General features: G+C 43.3%; 1 protein-coding gene across 2 annotated transcripts in view; it reads left to right on the top strand.

Annotated features, from left to right (window-relative positions):
• The window catches only part of PIP5K1A (phosphatidylinositol-4-phosphate 5-kinase type 1 alpha), a 93,271-nt gene that overhangs the window by 56,598 nt on the left and 14,862 nt on the right, over nucleotides 1–21,811 (top strand). Inside the window, exons 7-12 of one of the 2 annotated variants that reach the window (XM_069218379.1) lie at nucleotides 3,885–4,184; nucleotides 5,120–5,325; nucleotides 6,330–6,413; nucleotides 7,050–7,098; nucleotides 8,310–8,394; nucleotides 11,303–11,440. In XM_069218379.1, the coding sequence (XP_069074480.1) occupies nucleotides 3,885–4,184; nucleotides 5,120–5,325; nucleotides 6,330–6,413; nucleotides 7,050–7,098; nucleotides 8,310–8,394; nucleotides 11,303–11,440 (862 nt within the window). The remainder of the gene's footprint in view (nucleotides 1–3,884; nucleotides 4,185–5,119; nucleotides 5,326–6,329; nucleotides 6,414–7,049; nucleotides 7,099–8,309; nucleotides 8,395–11,302; nucleotides 11,441–21,811) is intronic. The other variant, XM_069218380.1, reaches the window with a different exon arrangement.

The following is a 21,811-nucleotide window of genomic DNA, read 5'->3' as shown; positions in this document are numbered from 1 at the left end:
TTACCCCGTCCGCCAAGATCTAAATCCCACCCTTAGTCTCTTCATGTTACATCTCGTATACTTAACGTTTTATTTCTTAAACATGTGCTTCCACTAATGCTCCTAGCATTAAATTGTTACTCTTAGCAGATGTTTGACTGATGTTCCACTATCGATTTGCATTATAAACAGTCCACAAATAGCTAGACCCCAGACCCATAGACATATTTGGACTTTATAGTTGAGCCATTCATAGTTAAGTGAAAGAACTTGTTTAATCATTTGCACATTCTCCCACAGTGTTCCACTAGAGAAAGTGCATCATGTTTTAGATAGCCGGTCTCGGTGGCATGTTGTAGGTGCTTGCCTGTGCTGTTAAGACTCCTGTAGGAAGTTGGCTCTGTATATACTATCTCCAAGTGAGAGATAGCGTGCACAGAGTCCAAGGGTTCCCCTTACAAGTTGATAGTGGCAAAATTAGATAATACCAATGGTCTATTTAGTGGTAGTGTGGTCGAGCAGTAGGCTTATCCGAGGTTAGTGTTAAGCATTTGTTGTACACACACAGGCAATAAATGAGAACACACAGTCAAAGACTTAACTCTAGGCCAATAGGTTTTTATATATATTTTAAGAACCACAAGATTCAAATTTTAGGTAAGTACATAAATTGTAAGGCACTTCACGCAGGTAAGTATAGAACTTTGATTTAAAACAGTAGTACACACAGTTTTGATTAAAAATGGTAATAAGCTATTTTAAAAGTGGACACAGTGCAAAAATCAACAGTTCCTTGGTGAGGTAAGTAATCGTTAGTTTTTCAGGTAAGTAAAGCACTTACAAGTTCAGTCTCCTGGGCATAGGCAGCCCACCATTGGTGGTTCAAGGTAACCCCAAAGCCACAGCACCAGCAACACGGGGCCGGTCAGGTGCAGAGGTCAAAGGAGGGCCCAAATAACATAGGCACCTATGGAGCACAGGGGTGCTCCGGTTCCAGTCTGCTAGCAGGTAAGTACCTGCGCCTTCTGGGAGCAGACCAGGGAGGTTTTGTAGAGCACTGGGGGGTGAGGGGGGTGGCACACAAAACACACCCTCAGCGGCACAGGGGTGGCCGGGTGCAGTGTGCAAAGTCGGTGTCTGGTTTGCCGTAGAAAACAATGGAGGGACCTGGGGGGGGGGGGGGTGCAGGCAGGGCACAGGGGGGCTTCTCTGGTCCGCCACCAACTGGGCTAGGATGAGGGACGCTTTCTGGTCACTCTTGCACTGGTAGATGGTTCCTCTCGATCCTGGGAGAAGCGGGTGCAGTGCTTGGTCCAGGCATCGGGTTCCTTTGTTACCAGGCATTCGCAGTCAGGGTCAGCCTCTGCATCCTCTCTGCAGGCGTTGCTGTGGGGGTGCAGGGAGGACGACTTGGGATGTCCACGTCGTTGGAGTCGCCTGGGAGTTCTCTCTGCAGTGTTGGTTTCTCCAAACTCGAGCCGGGGGCATCGGGTGCAGAGTGTGAAGACTCATGCTTCTGGCGGGAAGTTGGGGTCTCTTTAAAGTTGCTTGTTTTGTAGTTGTTTCTGGACAGAGCTGCTGTCCTCGGGAGGTTCTTGGTCCTTTAGGTGCAGGTCAGTCCTTTCAGTCCTCGGAGGTCGCTGGTCCCGCTGGATGCGTCGCTGTGCAGGTTCGTTGAGTCTGGAGGCAGGCCAATAGGGCTGGGGCCAAGTCAGTTGTCGTCTCCGTCGTCTGTGCAGGGCTTTCAGGTCATCAGTCCTTCTTGTTGTAGGTTGCAGGAATCTGATTTCCTGGGTTCAGGGTCGCTCCTAAATACTCAATTTAGGGGTGTTTTGGTCTGCGGGGCAGTAGCCAATGGCTACTGTCCTTGAGGGTGGCTACACCCTCTTTGTGTCTCCTCCCTGTGGGGGGGGGGGGGGGGGGCACATCCCTAATCCTATTGGGGGGGGGGGGGGGGGGGAATCCTCCAAAACAAGATGGAGGATTTCCTAAGTCAGGGGTCACCTCCGCTCAGGACACCTTATGGGCTGTCCTGGCTGAAGGATTACTCCTCCTTGTTTTTCTCATTATCTCCTCTGGACTTGCTGCCAAAAGTGGGGGCTGTGTCTGGGGGGCGGGCATCTCCACCAGCTGGAGTGCCCTGGGGCATTGTAACATGGAGCCTGAGCCTTTGTGGCTCACTGCTAGGTGTTACAGTTCCTGCAGGGGGGAGGTGTGAAGCACCTCCACCCAGTGCAGGCTGTTTCTCTGGCCTCACAGCACAAAGGCTCTCACCCCCATGGGGTCAGAAACTCATCTCAGTGGTAGGCTGGCACAGACCAGTCAGTCCTGCACTGAAGGATTGGGCAAAATACAGGGGGCATCTCTAAGATGCCCTCTGTGTGCATTTTTCATAAATCTAGCACTGGCATCAGTGTGGGTTTATTATTCTAAGACCTTTGATACCAAATTTCCCAGTATTCAGTGTAAGGAGCTGTGGAGTTCGTTTTGACAAACTCCCAGACCATATACTTAATGTGGCCACACTGTACACTGTCTCAGAATGGACTTAGTCACTGTAGAGGCATATTGCTCATGCAGCTATGCCCTTACCTGTGGTTTAGTGCACCCTGCCTTAGGGCTTTAAGGCCTGCTACAGGGGTGACTTAGCTATGCCACAGGCAGTATTTTCTGGGCATGGCATCCTGAGCAGATACCATGTAGACCTTGCCTTTTTCTCCCCTCCAACACACAGAATCTGCAATGGCAGTGTGCATGTGTTAGGTGAAGGGTCCCTTAGGGTGGCACAACACATGCTGCAGCCCTTAGGGACCTTCCCTTGTCACAGGGCCCTTGGTACCACTGGTACCCTTTACAAGGGACTTACCTGTGTGCCAGGGGTGTGCCAATTGTGGTACCAATGGTACATTTTTAGTGAAAGAACACTGGGGCTGGGGCCTGGTTAGCAGGATCCAAGCGCACACTCAAGCCAGCATCAATATCAGGCAAACAGTGGGGGGGTAACTGCAACAGGGAGCCATTTTCCTACAACTCCAGTCTGTGGTTTTATACTGAATGCACTTGGCCACTTAGATTTGAACTTTTAGTAGCAAAGTGTCTCAACCAGCCAGCTGTCCTTTCCCGATTTCTGTATGAAAGGGACCTGATCTTGTTGGGTTTTTTCCACGCTAAATTGGGCTCATGAAGAAAGTCTCAAGGCAAAACACGCCAGGTATCATCTTTCTTTTGTGATAAGAACTGATATTTGGATTGGAAAGAAGAAAACCAATTGCCTCAGCCGTGAACATGTTCTACTTTATTCCAGAAAATACACCATTTCAAAATTTTAATCTCTAATGTAAGCTTCATCAGGGAAGTATCAAATATACTTTAAAAAGGTATATCTTTGAACAATTCAGCCCAGACTGTCTGATCCATAGACCAACGTAACCTGAAGCAAAACAGACACACTGAAACTTTGACTGGCTTACAGAAGCCATCTCTCACTTTACTACATTCTAGTTGAACAATCTCCAACACCTCCTGTTCACAAAAGGCTGCAAGGCGCGGCTTTGGTAAGGAAAAAAAGTATAATTAATGTTAAAGGCTGAAAGGCCAACTAAAAATTGACTGTTTACACTCTTTGAAAGTCATGATCAGTAATAATACTAAAAGGCCTCTGATGTAAAATTGAAAATATGCCGAAGGAAAATAAATATTGCAGCGTGATACCCCAGTAAAGTTTTATCTTTACAATAGTCAATTTCTTCATGTCTCCGAATCACATTCCAAGTCGTCTTTCTCTCCCTCAGAGCTGTGTGTTAGGGAGAAGTTTGAACAGAATCTTTGTAGTAGTGTTCCAATGTGAACATATATTTGCTGTGTCGGTGTGTGTGTATTTCTATTTATTGTCATTGTTTTTCCAGAATTTAAACCAGAACCCACGGACGCTGTTGCCCAAGTTCTACGGCCTGTACTGTGTGCAGGCTGCTGGCAAGAATATTCGCATTGTGGTCATGAACAACTTGCTGCCGCGGTCAGTTAAGATGCACTTGAAATATGACTTGAAGGGTTCCACCTACAAACGCCGTGCATCGCAGAAGGAACGAGAGAAAAGCTTCCCCACCTTCAAAGACCTGGACTTCCTGCAGGATATTGGGGATGGGCTTTTTCTCGACCCAGATATGTACAGTGCTCTGAGCAAAACCATCATGAGAGATTGTTTGGTAAGATTATCTACTGCCTTCCTAAACCCTCTTTGTGGAAACAAAGGTTGACACTTGAAAAATCGAGTGCTGTCTATTTAAGAGAAGAAAAATACAAAAAAATGCTTCTTCGACATCCACACCCGGGGGATATATTCCATTTTGTTTTACGCTACAGCAAATTGAAAGGTTTTCACTGAAGGTGCATCTTGCTTACACACTGACTGCAATATTGATCCTAAAATAGCAATCCATGTACTGTCAGAAGAGATTAGGACCTAAATAAACGGCACATTAAGTGCCACGGTACACCATTAAGGAAGTAGGTTGCAGTGTGTACACCTAACAAGCCTGAAAGTGGCTTGAAGCTTCTTGCAGTACCAATGTGGTGAATCGAGCCTTTAGTGAGACTGTGGAATTACAGTTTCCACAAAACTTTAGTGTGTATATTCTTACGGGATGGTCTTCTCAAATTCCAAGCAATTCCAGGTGAAGGCAGGGAAGTGGCTTAAGCTGGGAACATTCAAGCGGTGCTTATGCTGGAGTAACAATTGTTACATACCCTTAGTTTTCCATTTGAAGCATACAACCTTCTCCCTATTAAAATATTCTTAGAAATCTCCCTTTTAGCGGGATCCAGAGATTATATTAATTTGGGGATGGTGTCCATTCTGGAATGGTGGAACAGGCGTGAACATTTTTCCTCTTGATCTTATTTTTGGCCGCCTGTTGTGATAGCATCCATAACCCTGCTCTGAAATGTCCGCGTTTAGGTGGGATACAAAGGATGTGGTTTTGGCTGCACATTAGGCAGATATACAGGGATGAGTAAAGCAGGAAACAGTGGTGTGCTTACAGAACTTCCCTCTCCACCTGCAATATAAACTGCAAGTCACAAGTTTGTACTCAGTCTGCTGTGACCGAAGGTTTCCTGACACTTCTGCTTTTCTCTTCAGGTTTTGCAGAGCTTTAAAATTATGGATTACAGCTTGTTGGTGGGTATCCACAACATGGATCAGGGGCTGAAAGAGAGGGCGGCAGTGGATGGGAATTCGCACCTGGACACCCGGAAGCCAGCAGGACAGAAAGCTCTCTACTCCACTGCAATGGAATCCATCCAGGGCGAGGCCTGGCGAGGGGGGACTATACAATCTGACGACCAGTACGTGGCCTCTTTAAACCAAATTCATGATATGGAACCACAATTGCTTAATTTATCTGATGCATTGCTGGGGAGGGGGTGGATAGCCTAATCCCACACATCACATCTAAGGAGGGCTTTCATTTGAGACCCTGTTTTAGAGAATGGTTAGCCATCTTCTGGGATTGTATTACCCTTCAAGTGTCACTGTTTCCAGGCTTTATAAAGGGGATGAGCAGTATAATTCAAGAGTCAGCGCCCAACCCTTTTACAGGCAATTATTGGTCTGACGCGGGAGCTGTGACCAAAAGTTTTAGTATTGATTAGGTTTAATTTCAATGTAAATGTGGCCTTGCTGCAGATTTTATTTACAGCTCATCAGTACAGAGAAGCTCTTCTAAATGCCAGTGAGTGCGTAAATACCCATCAGTAGGCTAGTGGTTTTCAGTAAAACAACCTACACTATAGGTACCTTCTTGGCAAGCCCAAATGGCAATGAGTTTTGGGCACCTTCTTTCAAGACTCCTGTTGCTCTGCAACACAGTTTTCTCCCAGACAGTCTTAAGGCCTACTGCTGCCTTGTCTGTGCTGTAATCAGGGCGAGCGGGGGTTAAAGGAAAGGTTCAGGGATGTTCTCTGTACAGGGCATTCCATAATTAATAAAGTCACTCACGTTAAAAATTAAAGCCTCAGAAAAATACAAAAGGGTGCTTAACAGCTAGAACATGGCCTATTCCCAACCACAGCATCTTTTTAACCACATTCTGGAAGAAGATTTTCCCCTATTATGAACTTCAAGGAATATTGCAGCAACTTCAAAAGTATTATTCAATATCATTTGCTTATGGATGCATGGGTCCTGATTGCTAATTCCATTTTTGTTAACTCCTTCCACTAAGGACATTGAATTTTAATTTGCAAGTTCAAAGTGGCGAAAATTGGATAGCTTTTCTGATCTCAGTGGTGTCGAATTTGAAGGTGATATTGAGAACTCAAAACATTTTATTCACTTTCTTTTCACACAGAATGGGAGGTATACCTTCCCGGAACTCAAAAGGGGAAAGATTGCTTTTGTACATCGGCATCATTGATGTCCTGCAGGCTTACAGGTAAGAGCCCCTGGTCATTGAGGAATAATTTATCTGACGGAAAACACGACTGTGCAAACGGTGTGTCTTGTAAAGAGTGGATTAGACAAAAAGAAAGGAGCTATTACAAAAGACATGGATAAAAGTGAGGGGTCAGTCTTGTATGTATGTGTGTGGGAGTGAGAATGAGAGATGCAGGCACCCGTGTACGCACAAGGTGAAATTTTGACAGATCCAACTCAGCCTGTTACCAGTCTAAGATTCTACATGAAATAACCATTACTTTGGAATGAAAGTAGCGTTGCGTTTTTACTGCAACTTGAAACCATTCACATTCAGGCATGAAGCATTATATGAAAACATATATATATATTTTTTTATTAAAATCGGTTGGGGACCTACAAGGGACAAAATGGATGTGCTTACATTGAAAAAGGAGGGAGCTATGGGTAGGTTTGTTTAGTATAAACACACAGAATTACTCAATATTTTATTCAAAGTATTGTTTTATAAGAATTTTTGGTTAGACCTGACTCACTCGGAAGAAGTGACGTGCTCCAATTCTATATGGTACCATAGTATGTGTTCAAAACAGAGATACAGGGGACTACGTTCCAGAGAATTCTGATATATTCATTCTCTATGTTCATGCTTTAGGTTTATGAAGAAGATTGAACATTCGTGGAAGGCCCTGGTCCATGATGGGGTGAGTAGAGTGGAAAGGTTTCCACACACACATTATTTTTCACCAGCACTGCATACTTTTTGCAGGTGTGCCAGCTGGATGACGGATGTGCTGCACAGCAGTCTGATGTTAGCAGTTGTTTAGTAGTGACATTGAGTTTGTGGTATTAGTACTGTTACTCTAGGAATCCACTTCACCCAACCCAGCCATCACGGTCACAACGTGTTCCATACCCTTGATACCAGTCCTAAATGATCATCGAGTGACCTGTCGAAGAAAAATACCCTTTCTGCATTCATCAGGTAACGCACGTATTTTGTTCACAGTTGCCTGAGCATTGTGTAAGTCTACAAGGGGATCCCCTACCCAGCTGCCAGATTCCTGTTGCACCTTAAAAACAGTCACTATTTAAACACCTCTCAACGTTAAGAGTTAAATGAGTTGCTTCGATGTTGGGCCTGTGCAGACACTGTTACGGCTTCACTGGTAAGCGCCATAACTTAAAGAAGGCCTCCAACAATTACATGCAGTCCCTGTGTCCCAAAATAAGAGCAGTTTTGGTTGGCTGTGGGAGAAGCTTTCACTGCTGTGGTACACGTAAGGATTACAAATTTCACCTGAGTTGCTGCACATGATCGAGAGCACAAGACAGCTCAGACTTTTCTCTCCAGGTAAGGAAATGATGCAATGTCAATTCGGCGATTTTTAGAACCTTTACTCTTGGGAAACCGCATGTGCCCGCCATGACACTTCAAAATATAGAAATATCCTAATCAGGCCAAGAGCTATTAAACAGCTCGCAATTTTCCGTGCCAGTGAGCTGCGGGTTGAGAACTGAATCTGCAGGCATGCAAAGGAATCTGCAGGCATGCAAAGGAATCTGCAGTCAGTACTTTTATTCCTTAGGTAGTAGCCATGTTTGACCGTGAGTTATCACCTAAACCTAGCGCTTGGTCTGGTAGTTGGGCCAAGACGAGGTGAGGAGACAGGGATGGTTTTTCTGAAAACTTATTGTGTTGATCCTCTTCTGATTGGCAGAATCAAATAATATGCGAGGAGGGAGGTGGAAGTGGGGGAGAGGCAGAAGGCTGTTTAACAAAGTTGCATAGTGCTGTCATGAGAGAGTGAATTCCAAAAAGTATGAGCCTGAGTTGATTGGATCCCTTAGGATATTTCTTTTAGGTGAAACCATTCCTTCTCTTTAACCTTTCCTTCTCTCGCTGTTTTTGTAGGACACTGTGTCTGTCCACAGGCCAGGATTCTATGCGGATCGGTTTCAAAAATTTATGTGCAACACTGTATTCAGGAAAATCCCCCGTAAGTAGAGTTATGTTTGTCTAACACTTCGCCCAGCTCTTGTTGCATCGCGAGGTGGGATGAAGTCGCTGCTTATGTGCCCTGGTGCAAACTCTGTTCCTAACACACAGTGCTCTCGTGAGTCCTGAAACCATGTCTCAAAGTGTCTTGTTATCTGGTGTTTTCCTTTCTTACACAAATTGTCTGCTTAACCTTGACTAAGCTTTGTTGTGATGCTTATTCATGTTCACTGTGCCGCTGAGCAAGGATGTATGTATTTATTTATGTTAAATAAATTCATGTTCTGCATGGTTAGTCCGTTGTATTTCTTTTGTTTTACAAGTCTGTACTCCAGGTCTTTTTCTTTATCTCATTTGCAGAGTGTCATGTTGGATCACGTTTTGGCAATACGATTTTGGACAGGTAGATGGTTATGGCCCTGTATTTGTGGATCCTGAATAGTGTCATCTCGTGGAAACCCAGCTGTATTGTTGGTTTAGGATAGAAAGAGTCAGGGCAGTCAGAAAACATTGTTAAAATTAGATTTTTAAAGGGAGCTTAGGTTTTGGCAGCATGGGCAATCTCTTTCCTGTACTGAATTCTTATGGAAGCATCACCTTGGAAAATTCAGTTCTTGAAACGGAGCCCTGAAATATATAGAACAAAGGCAGAGCTCTGAAACTTTGTGCGGTTGAGAGACCACTGTGGCACTCAGATGGAAAAATAATTGGGGCATGTAACATAACTCTGTGGTAGGGACAGTCATTGGAAACTGGCTTCAGCTGAGAAATGGACCAGAAGTCGAGAGCTCCCCGAAGGGGTGCTTCTTCGGGAGGCCAAAGAACAGGGTAGTGTGTTGAAAAAGGCATTTCACTTCCCCTCCCCGTCCTCCTTGGTAGACACAGATGTGCCACTCGCTGTAAGAATAAGATAACCAGGTGAGGCCTAAAGGTGGAAAAGATTTGTTTGGAAACAAACATAGCTCTTGGAGCTCTGAGGGGCAGAAAGGCAGAGCTCAATGATAGACAAGTCACTGAGCTTGGAATCAGAATAATCTATGTAATGGTTGGAAAATATGCATAAAATGTCAATCTTAAGAAAGGAGATGACAACCTGGGGCATGTGGTACGTGATTCCCGTGGTGCATTTGGGGGGTGGGGGGTGGAGGAGGGTGTCTAGTAGCGGAATCGGCTCTCAAAAACACTGCACTGAGAATAGATTAGTTTGATGTATAAATCAAGGGTAACCAGAGCTTTGAATAAGAGGAGAGATTCCAAGTTCTATTAGAAGAGAGCATGCTGTGTGACATGAAGGTATTCAAGCAAGCTCCGAGTCAGAAAAGAAACGTTAGCTTTGCTCTGAGTATATTTTCAGAGCTGCAGAATGCTTTCTTAGACAGAGATTTAAGTTGAATGTCTTTTTAAAACACACATTCACATTGGTGCAAAAACCGGAGTTGTTTTCCCTGGTTGGCCTACCAGTTCATTTAGCCTCAGAGAGCTTATCGTCTAACTTCATAATTTTCAGCACCAGTCTTCTATGAAAGACAAGGAGCATTTTTAAGAATGACCGAATTAGCAGTTGTGGTTCTAAATTACAAGTGCTTCGTGGCTGTCCATACCATGTATTTAACAGTTTGCAGTCCTAACATGCTTTTTGTACTTCTGTGCATGCTTGTATATTTATCATCCCTTTCCTGGCATGTGTATGACATAAGCATGGGGGTACTATGTTTTCCTGGAATCTATCGTAATTACCCATAACATTTAAGGAAACAGATTTTTTTTTAGATACCTTAGATTTTGCTGTGCTCATAACTGCAGAGACCCCTGATAAAAAAAAAAAATTGCCAGTAAAAAAACAAGTAATAATTGGGTTTCTGACATTGATTTACATTGGCCCCCAACACATGTAGAAGAGACAAAAGTGCCTCAGAAGTATGTAGAAGTGCATTTTGATTGCTGAAATGGGCGATTGAGGATGTACCACTTAGTGCTTGCACTGAGACACTATTTAATTAAAACGACATTAAACTACTTGTAAGTGTGTTCATTGGGCTTATTTCTAGTCCATAGAGTTCATAGTTTAGGTAAAGATTCCTTGTTAGTGGATGACATTCAACTCTATACTTTTTTTGTCTTATCCCAACATGAAATGCCTTGTGATTCAGATGTTGATTCCACTACTAGATTTGCCTCTCTTCGGTAGATCTGCCTATTTTAGCCCTGAGACCCTTAACTATTTAGGAGTAGTTTTCTTACAAAACAGGCTGAGGCTAGCAGATACCGCTGGATCCTCTTTGGCTTTTGTCATCCATATGTGGCTCGTACTCTGATTGAAGATTATTTTCTGTGACCTTACAGCACTGTAGGTGATTACAGACCACCTAAGTGATGGCTTGCTTGGATGTTGTGATGCCCCCTATTAAAAAAAGAAAGAAAAAAAAGTCCTCTTTAATAGTTGGGATGTAGAGTTCCCCAACAAAAATTATGTAGACATGTTCAGGCACTGCATTTGGGATGCAGGAATGGCAGCATGCAGCATGTTTAGCAAGACTCTTATTCACTTATTTGTTAAACATCTTTTTAGATTTTGCAGGGGTAAAGAAGAATAAAATGGCTGGCCCTGGACCTACCATGGTCTGAATCCTACTGCCGCCAAACCCCATACCCGAACCAGAGAGCTGCTGTCCTGCATGCACTGGATCACTTTTATGTAGTATCAGTGGCTTTCTAAATCGCATGCCTACTTCTATCACATAATCCCCTATCTGGGAAACCCCTTCGAATGCATGGGAGTGAGTGTTGGTTGGTGGAACAGGCTCATCTCATGAAGGGGCATGCCGCATTTCACCTTTGTGCAGAAAACACTGAATCCAACTAGAGCATTTTACACTGCCATCTATTTTTTTTCTTCTTTCTTCATAAAGTCAAACCTTCTCCCTCTAAAAAGAGTCGGACACTCCCGTGTGGTTCTCGGCGAGCAACTCAGACAGGGATTCCCAGCCAGCTGCCATTAAGTGGAGAAGCCAAGCTTCAAGTAGCTACAGACACAGACGTGGACCAAGGTCAGTGTTGGGGAGGGGCTACAGCTGCAAGCAGGCATTAAAACAAGGATCAAATGCAGATACATAGTGGTTGACCCCTTGTGTATCCTCTGAGTGATTGATCTGTCACACTCGAAATAGCAGCTCAATCGTAGCCCCATAGATGTAGTAAGAGAAAAAGCCCAAAAATTGCAACTACTCTTTCGACCTACAGCATCTATGGATTTTTGTGTTTGCAACTAGTGAAATTTATTTCAAAAGCCGTGCAAAAAAATTAAATGCTTTGCAAACCAGGCATAATTTTATTTTTATCGATCTAGCCATTATTTTAATTGTCTGAAATCAATAAAAAAAAAAAAACAGCTGGGGCTGTATCAGCTGAATACTGCACCAGCATCCCTGTGGCCCCCATGATAGGGCAATGCATCATGTGAGAATTTGTCAGATATCCGTGCACACGAGGGACAATAGCATTGTTTTTTTAGTGCAATTTACTGTAATGTGCCTTTATTTTTCTGAATCCAAATTGCTTCAAAATTGTTCATTTACGGCTGCTGAACCGCATATTTTTTGTGACAAAACACTTTGAAGCAATTCGGCCAAATCCAAATTGTTTGACATTATTTTTAGGCTGTCTCTTGCTTTAGGCAGCTGGAAACTGGTGCCCTCTCGTGATTGGCATTAGGTGAGCACCAATGGTTTATCTATTTGTTGAGGGTTTGGGAGGGTATTGTATTCTGCATCCCACAAAAACTCAGTTTTTCACATTAAACAAGTATATTGTCTCATAACCTATCCAACTCTCCCCAGTTAGCTCTCTCTTTTTAATGTATATTGAAGGACCCAAAGAATGGACCACACAAGTTTGGCTTACCACCTCTTGCTCAAAACTTTAGGGATATAAACTCAGATAGACCCTAATCCCCTTTATTTTCTGTTAAGTCCATTTTGTCTCAGCAGTCCGATTGCAGTGTGAACTTTGTTACATTTTATTTTATTAATCCAGAGGCCATATGTATAAGGGGAAAATGGTCACATTCTGGGTTTTATTTTATTATTAAACCGGAGGCCATATGTATAAAGGGAAAATGGTCACATTCTGGGTTTTGGCGTGTATGTACCATGTGTGGCATTTGAAACACATTATCCACATACACCTGCCATATACTATTGGGCTCAGATGCTGTAAGCTGTTTTTTTCTTGAAGACGTTTCTTTGAGTCATGACTTATCCTGTGACGTCTCCTTTAGAGAGGAATACCTGTGGGCACCGACCCTTTGATAAACTGTTTTTCTCCACCATTGTATTTGACTGCTTACAGACAAGTCTTCCAGACTAGATGCATTTAACGTTAGTATTTCAGATGCCCACTGTAAAAACTTCTTTTTTTAACTGTCAGTGCCTAATGGAAATCTCAAAACAAGACCAGGACTCTGGTTCATTCGACTGTCGGGAGTCCATCTCTTTGCATTCCTTCAGCTCTGGAAAATGAGAGCCACAAAGGGTGATGGAATGCACGCCCTTTATAAAGTGCCCTTGTTGTGATACGAAATACCCCATGAACTGTTTCAAATAGGATCTGCAATCTGTGCCTTTCCACAGTTTACATGGACACAGAGTGTGCTTTCTCCTTAGTGTTTCGCTATAAAAAGATCCTTTGGCAGTGTATAAATTGACATCTGGAGCACATGATGATACAGCGCCTATCCATGGACACCATGACTGACAGCTTTTGTAAGGCCGATCCTCTGGGTGCCGGGTAACGGGCACAAGAGGATGTCAACCTCAAATGTCTACCTGTGCGCCTGCCTAGCCCAGAGATAATCCAGTCAGGTGCCTCTGAGCCACAAGAACTCTAGCAGGAAGATTCTACCACCGGGCCTTGAACTAAATTGTTGCAAAGCATCATGGGTATGGTTGATCCCCGACACCATAAATCACATAAACAGTCACACACCAAGGTACACCACCCCTCCCGGAGCTGGGCATCCATTCCACTACATAAGACTCTTCTGTTTTTCTACAGCCTTCGGGCTTCAGTTGGCCCGAAGGCAGTACATCAGACCAGAAGAGGGACTCGTCCAAAGGCCTTGATTCCCCCCATTAGCCTCCTGGCTCCAATAAGACTATAGTAATCCACGCTAAAAGACCCGTCTGTGCTGGCACTCCATTCAGACCCCAAGAATGTGTCTGCCCCAAAGCCACCATCGGCCCGGATTCTAAAAGACCAGTCCTCAAGAGACGATAGGAGGAGATTGATGAGAAAAAATAGCTGCAAATTTGTATTCATCCATGCACATGGTAACTTTCCTCCAAATAACCGAATGCCTCGGAGCCTATACCAGAAATTAGGAAGCTGACTTTTGAGAATGCTACGCTGCACGGTTTACTAGATGCTCCAGCACAATCCAAGAATTTAACTATGCAACTACTAGCCCTGCTCCGCATGTAGCCACCTCACCACTACCACCTGATTCAAAGGTCGCCCACCTCACACTCCCCACCAGGGTATTCAGTCTTTTTTTTAAAAAATATGGGCAGCTCGCATCCTTGCAGCCTTCTTGAGAATGAAGTGCCTCAGATAATCCATGGGAGGATTATGATGTCCCTCTCACCAAAACAAAGAAGGTATCAAAAGGTGGAACTGATTCAACTCCGGAAGGAAGTCAAAGAACATCTACAAAAATAAACAATAGAAAATGTACCAGTAAGGGAACAAAACAAAGGAAACTACTCACCCTACTTCTTGGTTATAAAACAAGACCTCACACTAAGGCCAGTACTGGACCTCAGGTTATAAACAAGTTCATCCTCACACAACAATTCCAGATGACAACACTTGAGGGAGTAATTGCACTTCTTCAAAAAGGGGACTATATGGCAACACTAGATTTGAACAATGGCTATCTGCACATATCCATGAATCAATCACACGAAAGTTTTACCTACGATTCGTACTCTATAAATTACACTATCAGTTTGGAGTCTTACAGTTTGGCATAAAGTCAGCACCAAGGGTTTTTACAAAATGCCTTGCAGCAGTCACAGCCTTTCTAAAAAGGACAGGTATACTTGTATACCCATATCTAGACAGCTGACTTGTTAAATGTCTCTTTTGTAGTTTTGTTTTGTCTTTGCCTTTACCAGTTTACCAAAATTAATCTAAATCTCATTAGCAGAAAGCCATGATAAGGATTCGTGACCTCATTTAAATAGGACTGTTAAAGCGTACGTCTTTAATACGGTATAATCATGTACTGATGGTTTTCTGAGTTCCCTAGTTTCTCTCTCGGCTTGGGAAACAGTGAGGAAATGTTTCTTTCCCCTACCTAGGTCTTTCTTTCTGCTCCCTTTTGATCTCCTATATAGCTCTAGTCGCCCCAGCTTATTCACAGAAGTTTAATATAGTTTAACCACCGGATAGAGTTATCTTTGTCCAGGTACAAACAGTCCTTAATAATTGTCAAATTTAATTCTGTATCGGGGTCTTTCAGATCCTAATCCCCTTAACGAAGGACTTAAGAGCTAAGAGAGCCGAAAAATACCCAACGCCCAGCTCTTTGTGAATAATATATGAAGCAGTAGACTGTGGGACAGAAAATACACATCTAATACATTTGTTCTCTACTGCCTGTAAGTTCATGGCCACTTTGTATCTTCAAATATCGCTCCCATTTCTAGCCAGAAAGCTAAATTTAGATTGATAAACCTTGACTACATTTACAAGTTTGACGCCCTACCAACTGACAAAATCAAAAACGGATGCTACTGCCCTGTCCCTGTGGCATTCTTTTCAGCTGTCCTAAGCGGAGCCCCGCTACCTAAGTCATCACATAAAACCCCTAACTAGGAGAAGGTATTTAACCTGGTAATTTCAGTTCCATCCATAACACACTTCCTATGCCTTTGTTTTTGGGTCCTATCACCATAAGATGGTATTTAGCATAATTAGTGGCTAAATACATGGTATTCATAAAATCCACAAAGGAGTTAAGAAGATTCAGTGGTCACTCCTCAGTTTTGCAACTTGAATCTTTTCTGGATTCACATGCTGTGCATTATTCCACCATGTAGTGGTTGGGTGTGGAATCCTCCTGTATTTTGTAGTCCTTTATTTCTGTTTTTTGTTTGTTGATGGGCATCAGCGATACCTCCATTTAGTGTCACCTCTGACGTCGTTGGGCTTCCTCCAGAAGCTCCCACCTTTGGTTGCCATCTTCAGATTCTTAGTTTCCATTGTTGGGTCTCGAAGCCTACCGAATGATCCCCAACACAGGGAAGAAGATTGTGACGAAAAGGCTAGCGGAATCGGCTATAACACAGACACACAAACCGGAGAGAAAGATTAAAAGAGGAAAGTTTTTAACAAATCCATACCAATTTCAGAGAATGCCCACTCTCTGGGTGTGGGGGAGGAGGGGTGGATGCGCTCCCTGAAGGGCCTAGATGGAGAAAACACTGTTCCAGTTTTGTAAGAACTGCCAACGCAAGTTTGCTCAGAAGGATAGCCATCCAGTCCTCAACCTCTGTCTCCCAGTCGACCACCAGAGTGAGGACTGCAACGCATGCTCGGCATTTACACTGAAAACACTGAAGGCAAGCGAGAGACAGAAGAGCTCACAATACCATGCATGTCCAGTAGTTAAAACTATATTTGAGGGTCTTGGGCTTCTTTGGTGAAGAGGCCAATGTGGCTGAGCAAGCAGAAGAGACATCGGACGTGGAGGTGAAATTTGTCAACCGCCAAGGAGCAGGCAATGTAGAAAAAGAGCTAGGTAAGAGCAGCGAAAAAATAATCTGAGTTTAAGAAAAGGGACAAGTGGATATCAGGGGAACTGCTGCATCGTAACATGCGCCCACAGCGGGTGCACCCAGAGAGGAGGAGCCCCACAGTTCCCTCCAGAGGGAATCAGGTGGAGAAAAGACTCCCTAAAAATCCAAGCAGTCGAAGGACATATGGGATGAAGACGCCTCAACGTCAAAAAGGGATGGGTCATAACATGACCACCAAAGCTGGACAACCATAGTTTAGTTGAAAGATCCTCCCACAAGCAAGAAGAAACAATCCAGTCTCTACCACAAAGAGCATGTTGCTGAGTTGGAAAAGAAACGAAAAAGACTGGTGGACGAAATGGCTCAACTTCTCCAGAAAAAGGAGGTCCACGACAGTCTCAGGGGCTTCAGGATACCGCAAAAGGCTTTGTTGCACAAGGAATTTGGAGACAAGGGTGTCAAGGAATTGGAACCTCCACTGACTCCAGGGACTCAAGAAGAGGAGGAAGAACTCTTCTATGAGGACAACTAGCTCCTGAAATGCTTCCAAGGCTCGGAAGCCGAATACACAGACCAATGGCAGGAGTTAAAAGCGGACTCCCCAGAGGAAGGCATGGACACTTACCCTTCGAGGCCTTCTCCCCCTGTTGACGTAGCCATGTACAATAAAGCCATCACACATGCCGCTGATAAATTTGGGGTCCAGTTGGAAGAATAAATGCTGCAATCTTGCTTTATTTTGGAGCAAATGCTGCAATCTTGCTTTATTTTGGAGACTTTAATACCAGCACAGACAAGAAATCAATTTCTACTGATGCTCCCTAGTGTTCTGGACCAGGGAAGGGAAGCATTTTAGGAGCCTGCCACTTGCAGAGGAGTCACCGAGAGAGCTGAGAAAAAATATAAGAACTTGACAAAGGATCTAGATTATATTAAAGGGTCAGTCCAAGAAGACTCTATCATTGTCTCAACAGCAAGGAAGAGAGCTAATATGCCAACAACAGTTGGCCTCGCCCCCAAAAAGCAGGGCAAGAAGATCGAGCTCATAGGTGAGGAAAGTGGAATGCAGCGCTGTGGCGCATTGCCAACTCAAATGTGCTCTTGAACTGACATGCATACCAGTATTGGGAGGAAATGGGAGTGCTAATGAAGCACCTTCCATAATAGTACAGGAAGAGGGCGGCACACATGGTAGATAATGTAATTTGTTTGCCAACTTAAGCCTGAAGTGTGCCTTGGATGCAGTGGATTCTTCCAGCCGTGAAATTATGATGGGGGTAACCCTGAGGAGGCAATCACGGCTAATAATCCCAGGATTGAAACCAGAGGTACAGACAAACATCCTCAATAGCCCATTCAATGGGGAACAACATTTTAGGAGGTCAGTGGATGACAAGCTGAACTTCAGACAAATGGATTCCAAATTTGATACAATTTGGCTATTGCATAGTATTCATAAAAATTCCAGCAGTAAAAAAAAAAAAAAAACAAGGAGAAAAATACACTCCATGGAAGAAACAGCACGGCTCCTCCCGCAAGTGGAACAATTGCTATCAAAATACGCTATAGAGAGGGTACCAAGACAGGAAATAAGCTAGGGGAACTATTCAACATACTTCCTCATTGCCAAGGTTGATGACCCACTTAGTCCAATTTTAGACTTAAGGTTCAAAAACAAGTTCATACAAACTCAAAAATTCAAGATGACGACACTGCAAGAGGTCATCCCTCAACTACAGGACTTAATGGCAGCTATAGACTTAAAGAACACATACTTGCACATTCCCATGAATGCATGCCACAAACATTTTTTGCGCGTAAATTCACTATCAGTTCGCAATATCTATGTATAACCTTACCTAGATGATTGGCTGGTGAGAGCAGACCGTTAAGAATATTACACAGATCTCATACAACAGGTAATAAATACAATATTCGCTTTGGGATTCTCAATAAACAGAGAAATCATCCCCACAGCCAGAACACAAAAATATTTTTCTGGGAGCAAGAATAAATTCCATTCAAGGAAAAGTATTTCCAAACGAGAAGAGAACCCAATTACTTATGGCAGAGACTCACCAATACCAGAAAGGGGAAGTTCTGACAGTGGGGAAGCTACTGATGAAGATGGCATCTTGCATCCCCTTAGTACCATATGCGAGATGTCACAAGACCATTACAGTAATTGCTTTAAAATCAATGGTCACAAGGCGACAGGGAGTTGGGACGATTTAGTGGTTGTCACATGAAGAGTAGGAACTGAGATAGTGTGGGGGAACAGAGCAAATATAACACCGGGAAGGACATTTCAACAACCAGCTCTTTCAATAGCTATAAGAGATGCCTAACATATGGAATGGGAAGCCCACATGAGCTCACTCAGGGTTGGAGGACTTTGGGAGGAGGATGAAGCAGTGCAACACATCAACATCCTAAAATTGAAAACTGTGTTCTAAGTCTTAAAGGCATTTCAGGTCAATCTGTGCTAATACAAACATGCAACACAACAATGTTCTACATCAACAAACAAGGGGTGACACAATCACCACAGTTATCAAGTCCAGCTCAGGAACTGGGACATTTAAAGGAAAATATCATCAACAGCAATACATCTGCCGGGTAAGGACAACGTGGAGACAAACAAATTCAATAGACAAGCGTCTTGCACACATGAGTGGGAGCTGAATCACAAAGTGCTCAAAGGAATCAAACGGGGAACACCAAAAATCAGTTGATTTGCCACACAAGTGCAAAGCTTCAAATTCCCAACGTCACCACCACCAGTCCCTGGGAATACACTGATGATAAATTGGTCAGGGACCTTTGCTTACGCTTTTCCCCCAATACCACTCTTGCACAGGGTGACCAACAAAAGCAAGAGGAGCAGGATGACACTGAAATTAATTGCACCTCAATGGGCAAGGCAGACCTGGTTTTCAGAGCTAATCCAATTGGCATGGGGAAGGTTTCAAAGGTTACCAAATCCACAAGATCTGTTATTCATGAACAGGGTAAGAGTCCTACACCCAGAACCAAAAGGCCTTAGCTTGGCAGCCTGGCTCCTGAAGACTTACAAATCAGGCACCTAAAGTTATCTGAAACGATTTTGACAGTAATTAGAGAAGCAAGAAGACCAACAACACAAAGGTGTTGTTCTTTCAAATGGAAGCGATATTCCTAATGGTGTCTTTCAAATGGCCTGCTAAGAAAGAACACTAAGGAAACAACAATATTACGATACTTAACACACACCTATTGGTTTTTCAGTTATCTTATAGTTTTTTACGGGTTCATCTAGCAGCAATAGTAGTTTACACAGGGGATACTTTAGTAAGAAGTTTCCTCACTGAACCAGTAATAAAATGCTTCATAGAATGGACATAAATAATAGTCCTCTCAAGGAAGGTACAAACACCCACATGGAACCTTAACCTGATGTTAGCACAACTGTTGAAACCACCATTTAAACCATTACATGGCATTTCAAATAAGATGCTCACATTAAAGACTGCCTTTTTGGTGGCCATAAAATTGCTTTGGAGATTGAGCGAAATGCAAGCACTTACAATACAAGAGCCATATATGCAAATTCATAAAGACAGAATTGTTATGAGGACAGATCCACAGTTTCTACCAAAGGTAGTTTTAGAGTTTCATATGAATTAAACTATTCAAATACCAAGTTTTGGTTTCAAAATCCAAAGGATCAAGCAGAGGGAGCTTTGCATACTTTGGACGGTCGAAGAGCAATAATGTACTATATGGCAAGGACCAAAGCATATAGGAAATCATAAGAACTATTTGGCATATTGCAGAAAACATAATGGGAAAGCCAGTTACTAAGTGTACAGTAGCCAGATGGATTTTGGAGACAATACAGATATGTTCTACAATGGCAGGAGAAAGATTGGATACAAAACCTAGAGCACACTCAGCAAGGAAGAACAGGGCAACCATTGCCTTTCTTGCAAACACACTCATTAAGGCATCGATTTGCAAATGACCCTCCAGGCTCAAACTAATGTCGTACCACAAACACCTCGTAGATTATTTAAGAAGTCAAGTGGGACCTTATTCCACTTGAATCTATGTGCTTGATCTCGTGGTGAAATGTCAGAATGCCTGGGCCCAATAGTATTTTAACTTCCTCTCTCATTCTCCAATCCACAGCCAAATATAACAGATTATGGTCACTAAATTGATTCCATTTGACCTAAGATTGTAAGACAGACTGTACTAATGGGGCTGAAACAAATGTGTAATATTATTATTCAAATCAAACTTTGTCAATTAATAATGCCATAAGTACAAACAAATTAAAACATCATAAGATAAAACAATAAAAACATAGGCAAAAGGTCTTTAAAAAACAAACTCTGGACATGAAATCAGATTGTGATTATTCTGTGTACACCACAAATAAAACCTCTTCCATGGGAATCCATATGATCTTCTAACAGAAGGTCTCCTAGCCTCCTTGAGAATGTCCATACATTCTTTTGAAAGTCCTAAATGTCCATATTGGAGGAATAATGCTGACACCTTTGGTGATGGAAGGTTGGGGTGTAGTTTCTGTCCTCCTAGATTGAACAGGCGATCCTGTCAGCAGGTGAGCTTCTTGTGGGGTGTCTCCGAGAGGTGAAAAAAGGTCAGTGAACCACCACTGGCGAGGCCACTCTGGGGCTATGAGTATCAATTTAATGTGAGCTCAATACAGCTTGAGGATCACTTGCGGAATGAGAGGAATTGGTTGAAATGCATACAGAAATTTCCCCGACCAATTAATCAAACTGGCATTCCCCTTTGATCATGGCTAGGAGAATCTGGACGTGTAGTCTTGGCATTTTCTGTTGACGTCTGCAAACATAGGATATCCCAATTCGCTGAAGATTTCGTGCAAGATATTGTAGAGAGTCCTGTTGTGATCATCTTGAAAATTTCGACTGAGGTAGTCTGCCTCAATATTTTGAGCACCTGGTAAATGTTATCGTGAGATTTCTGGGTGGAAGAGAGTTCCAGCTGGTTTGCGATTCGAGAGAGCGAGAATTAGTTCTTCCTGGTCGGTTCACGTAATGCATGATTGTAGTGATGTCGATCTGGATGAGGACGTGGTTGGTTTTGATTGCTGGAAAGAAAGACATCCTAGCAAAGCAGACTGCTCTCAGTTCCAGCATGTTGATATACGTCATTTCTTTGTCTGGCCAAACCCAGAATGTGAAGAGGACCAATATAAGCTCCCCACCCTTAGAGAGAGGCAGCCATGATCAAAGTCTGAATGTGTGGGTCCTGATGAAATCATACCCTTAGCATCAGATTGCGTCGCTGGGTCCACCATGGAAGAGACTGACATGCAGCTTAAGATACCATTAACCTGTCCTCCCAGCGGTTGGAAAGCTGATTACACTGGTCTGCAGTGCTGAAGGGACCTCATGTGCAACCTCGCATTTGGGACCATGAATATGCACAAGGCTATTGACCCTAGCAGAGACGCTATTAGTCTTACAGAAGGATGACACAGGCGCAGAAGATTGTGATATTTCAGACTTGTGGATGATATACTCTTCCCCGAAGAATACACTTATACCAACTGGGTATCCACGGTGGCCCCCAAGCAGTGCA

Source organism: Pleurodeles waltl, chromosome 12 (assembly GCF_031143425.1).
Source record: "Pleurodeles waltl isolate 20211129_DDA chromosome 12, aPleWal1.hap1.20221129, whole genome shotgun sequence".
In the NCBI taxonomy this organism is placed as follows: Eukaryota; Metazoa; Chordata; class Amphibia; order Caudata; family Salamandridae; genus Pleurodeles; species Pleurodeles waltl.
Note: the sequence above shows the minus strand (reverse complement) of the source record. Positions and strands in the feature narration are given on the sequence as shown.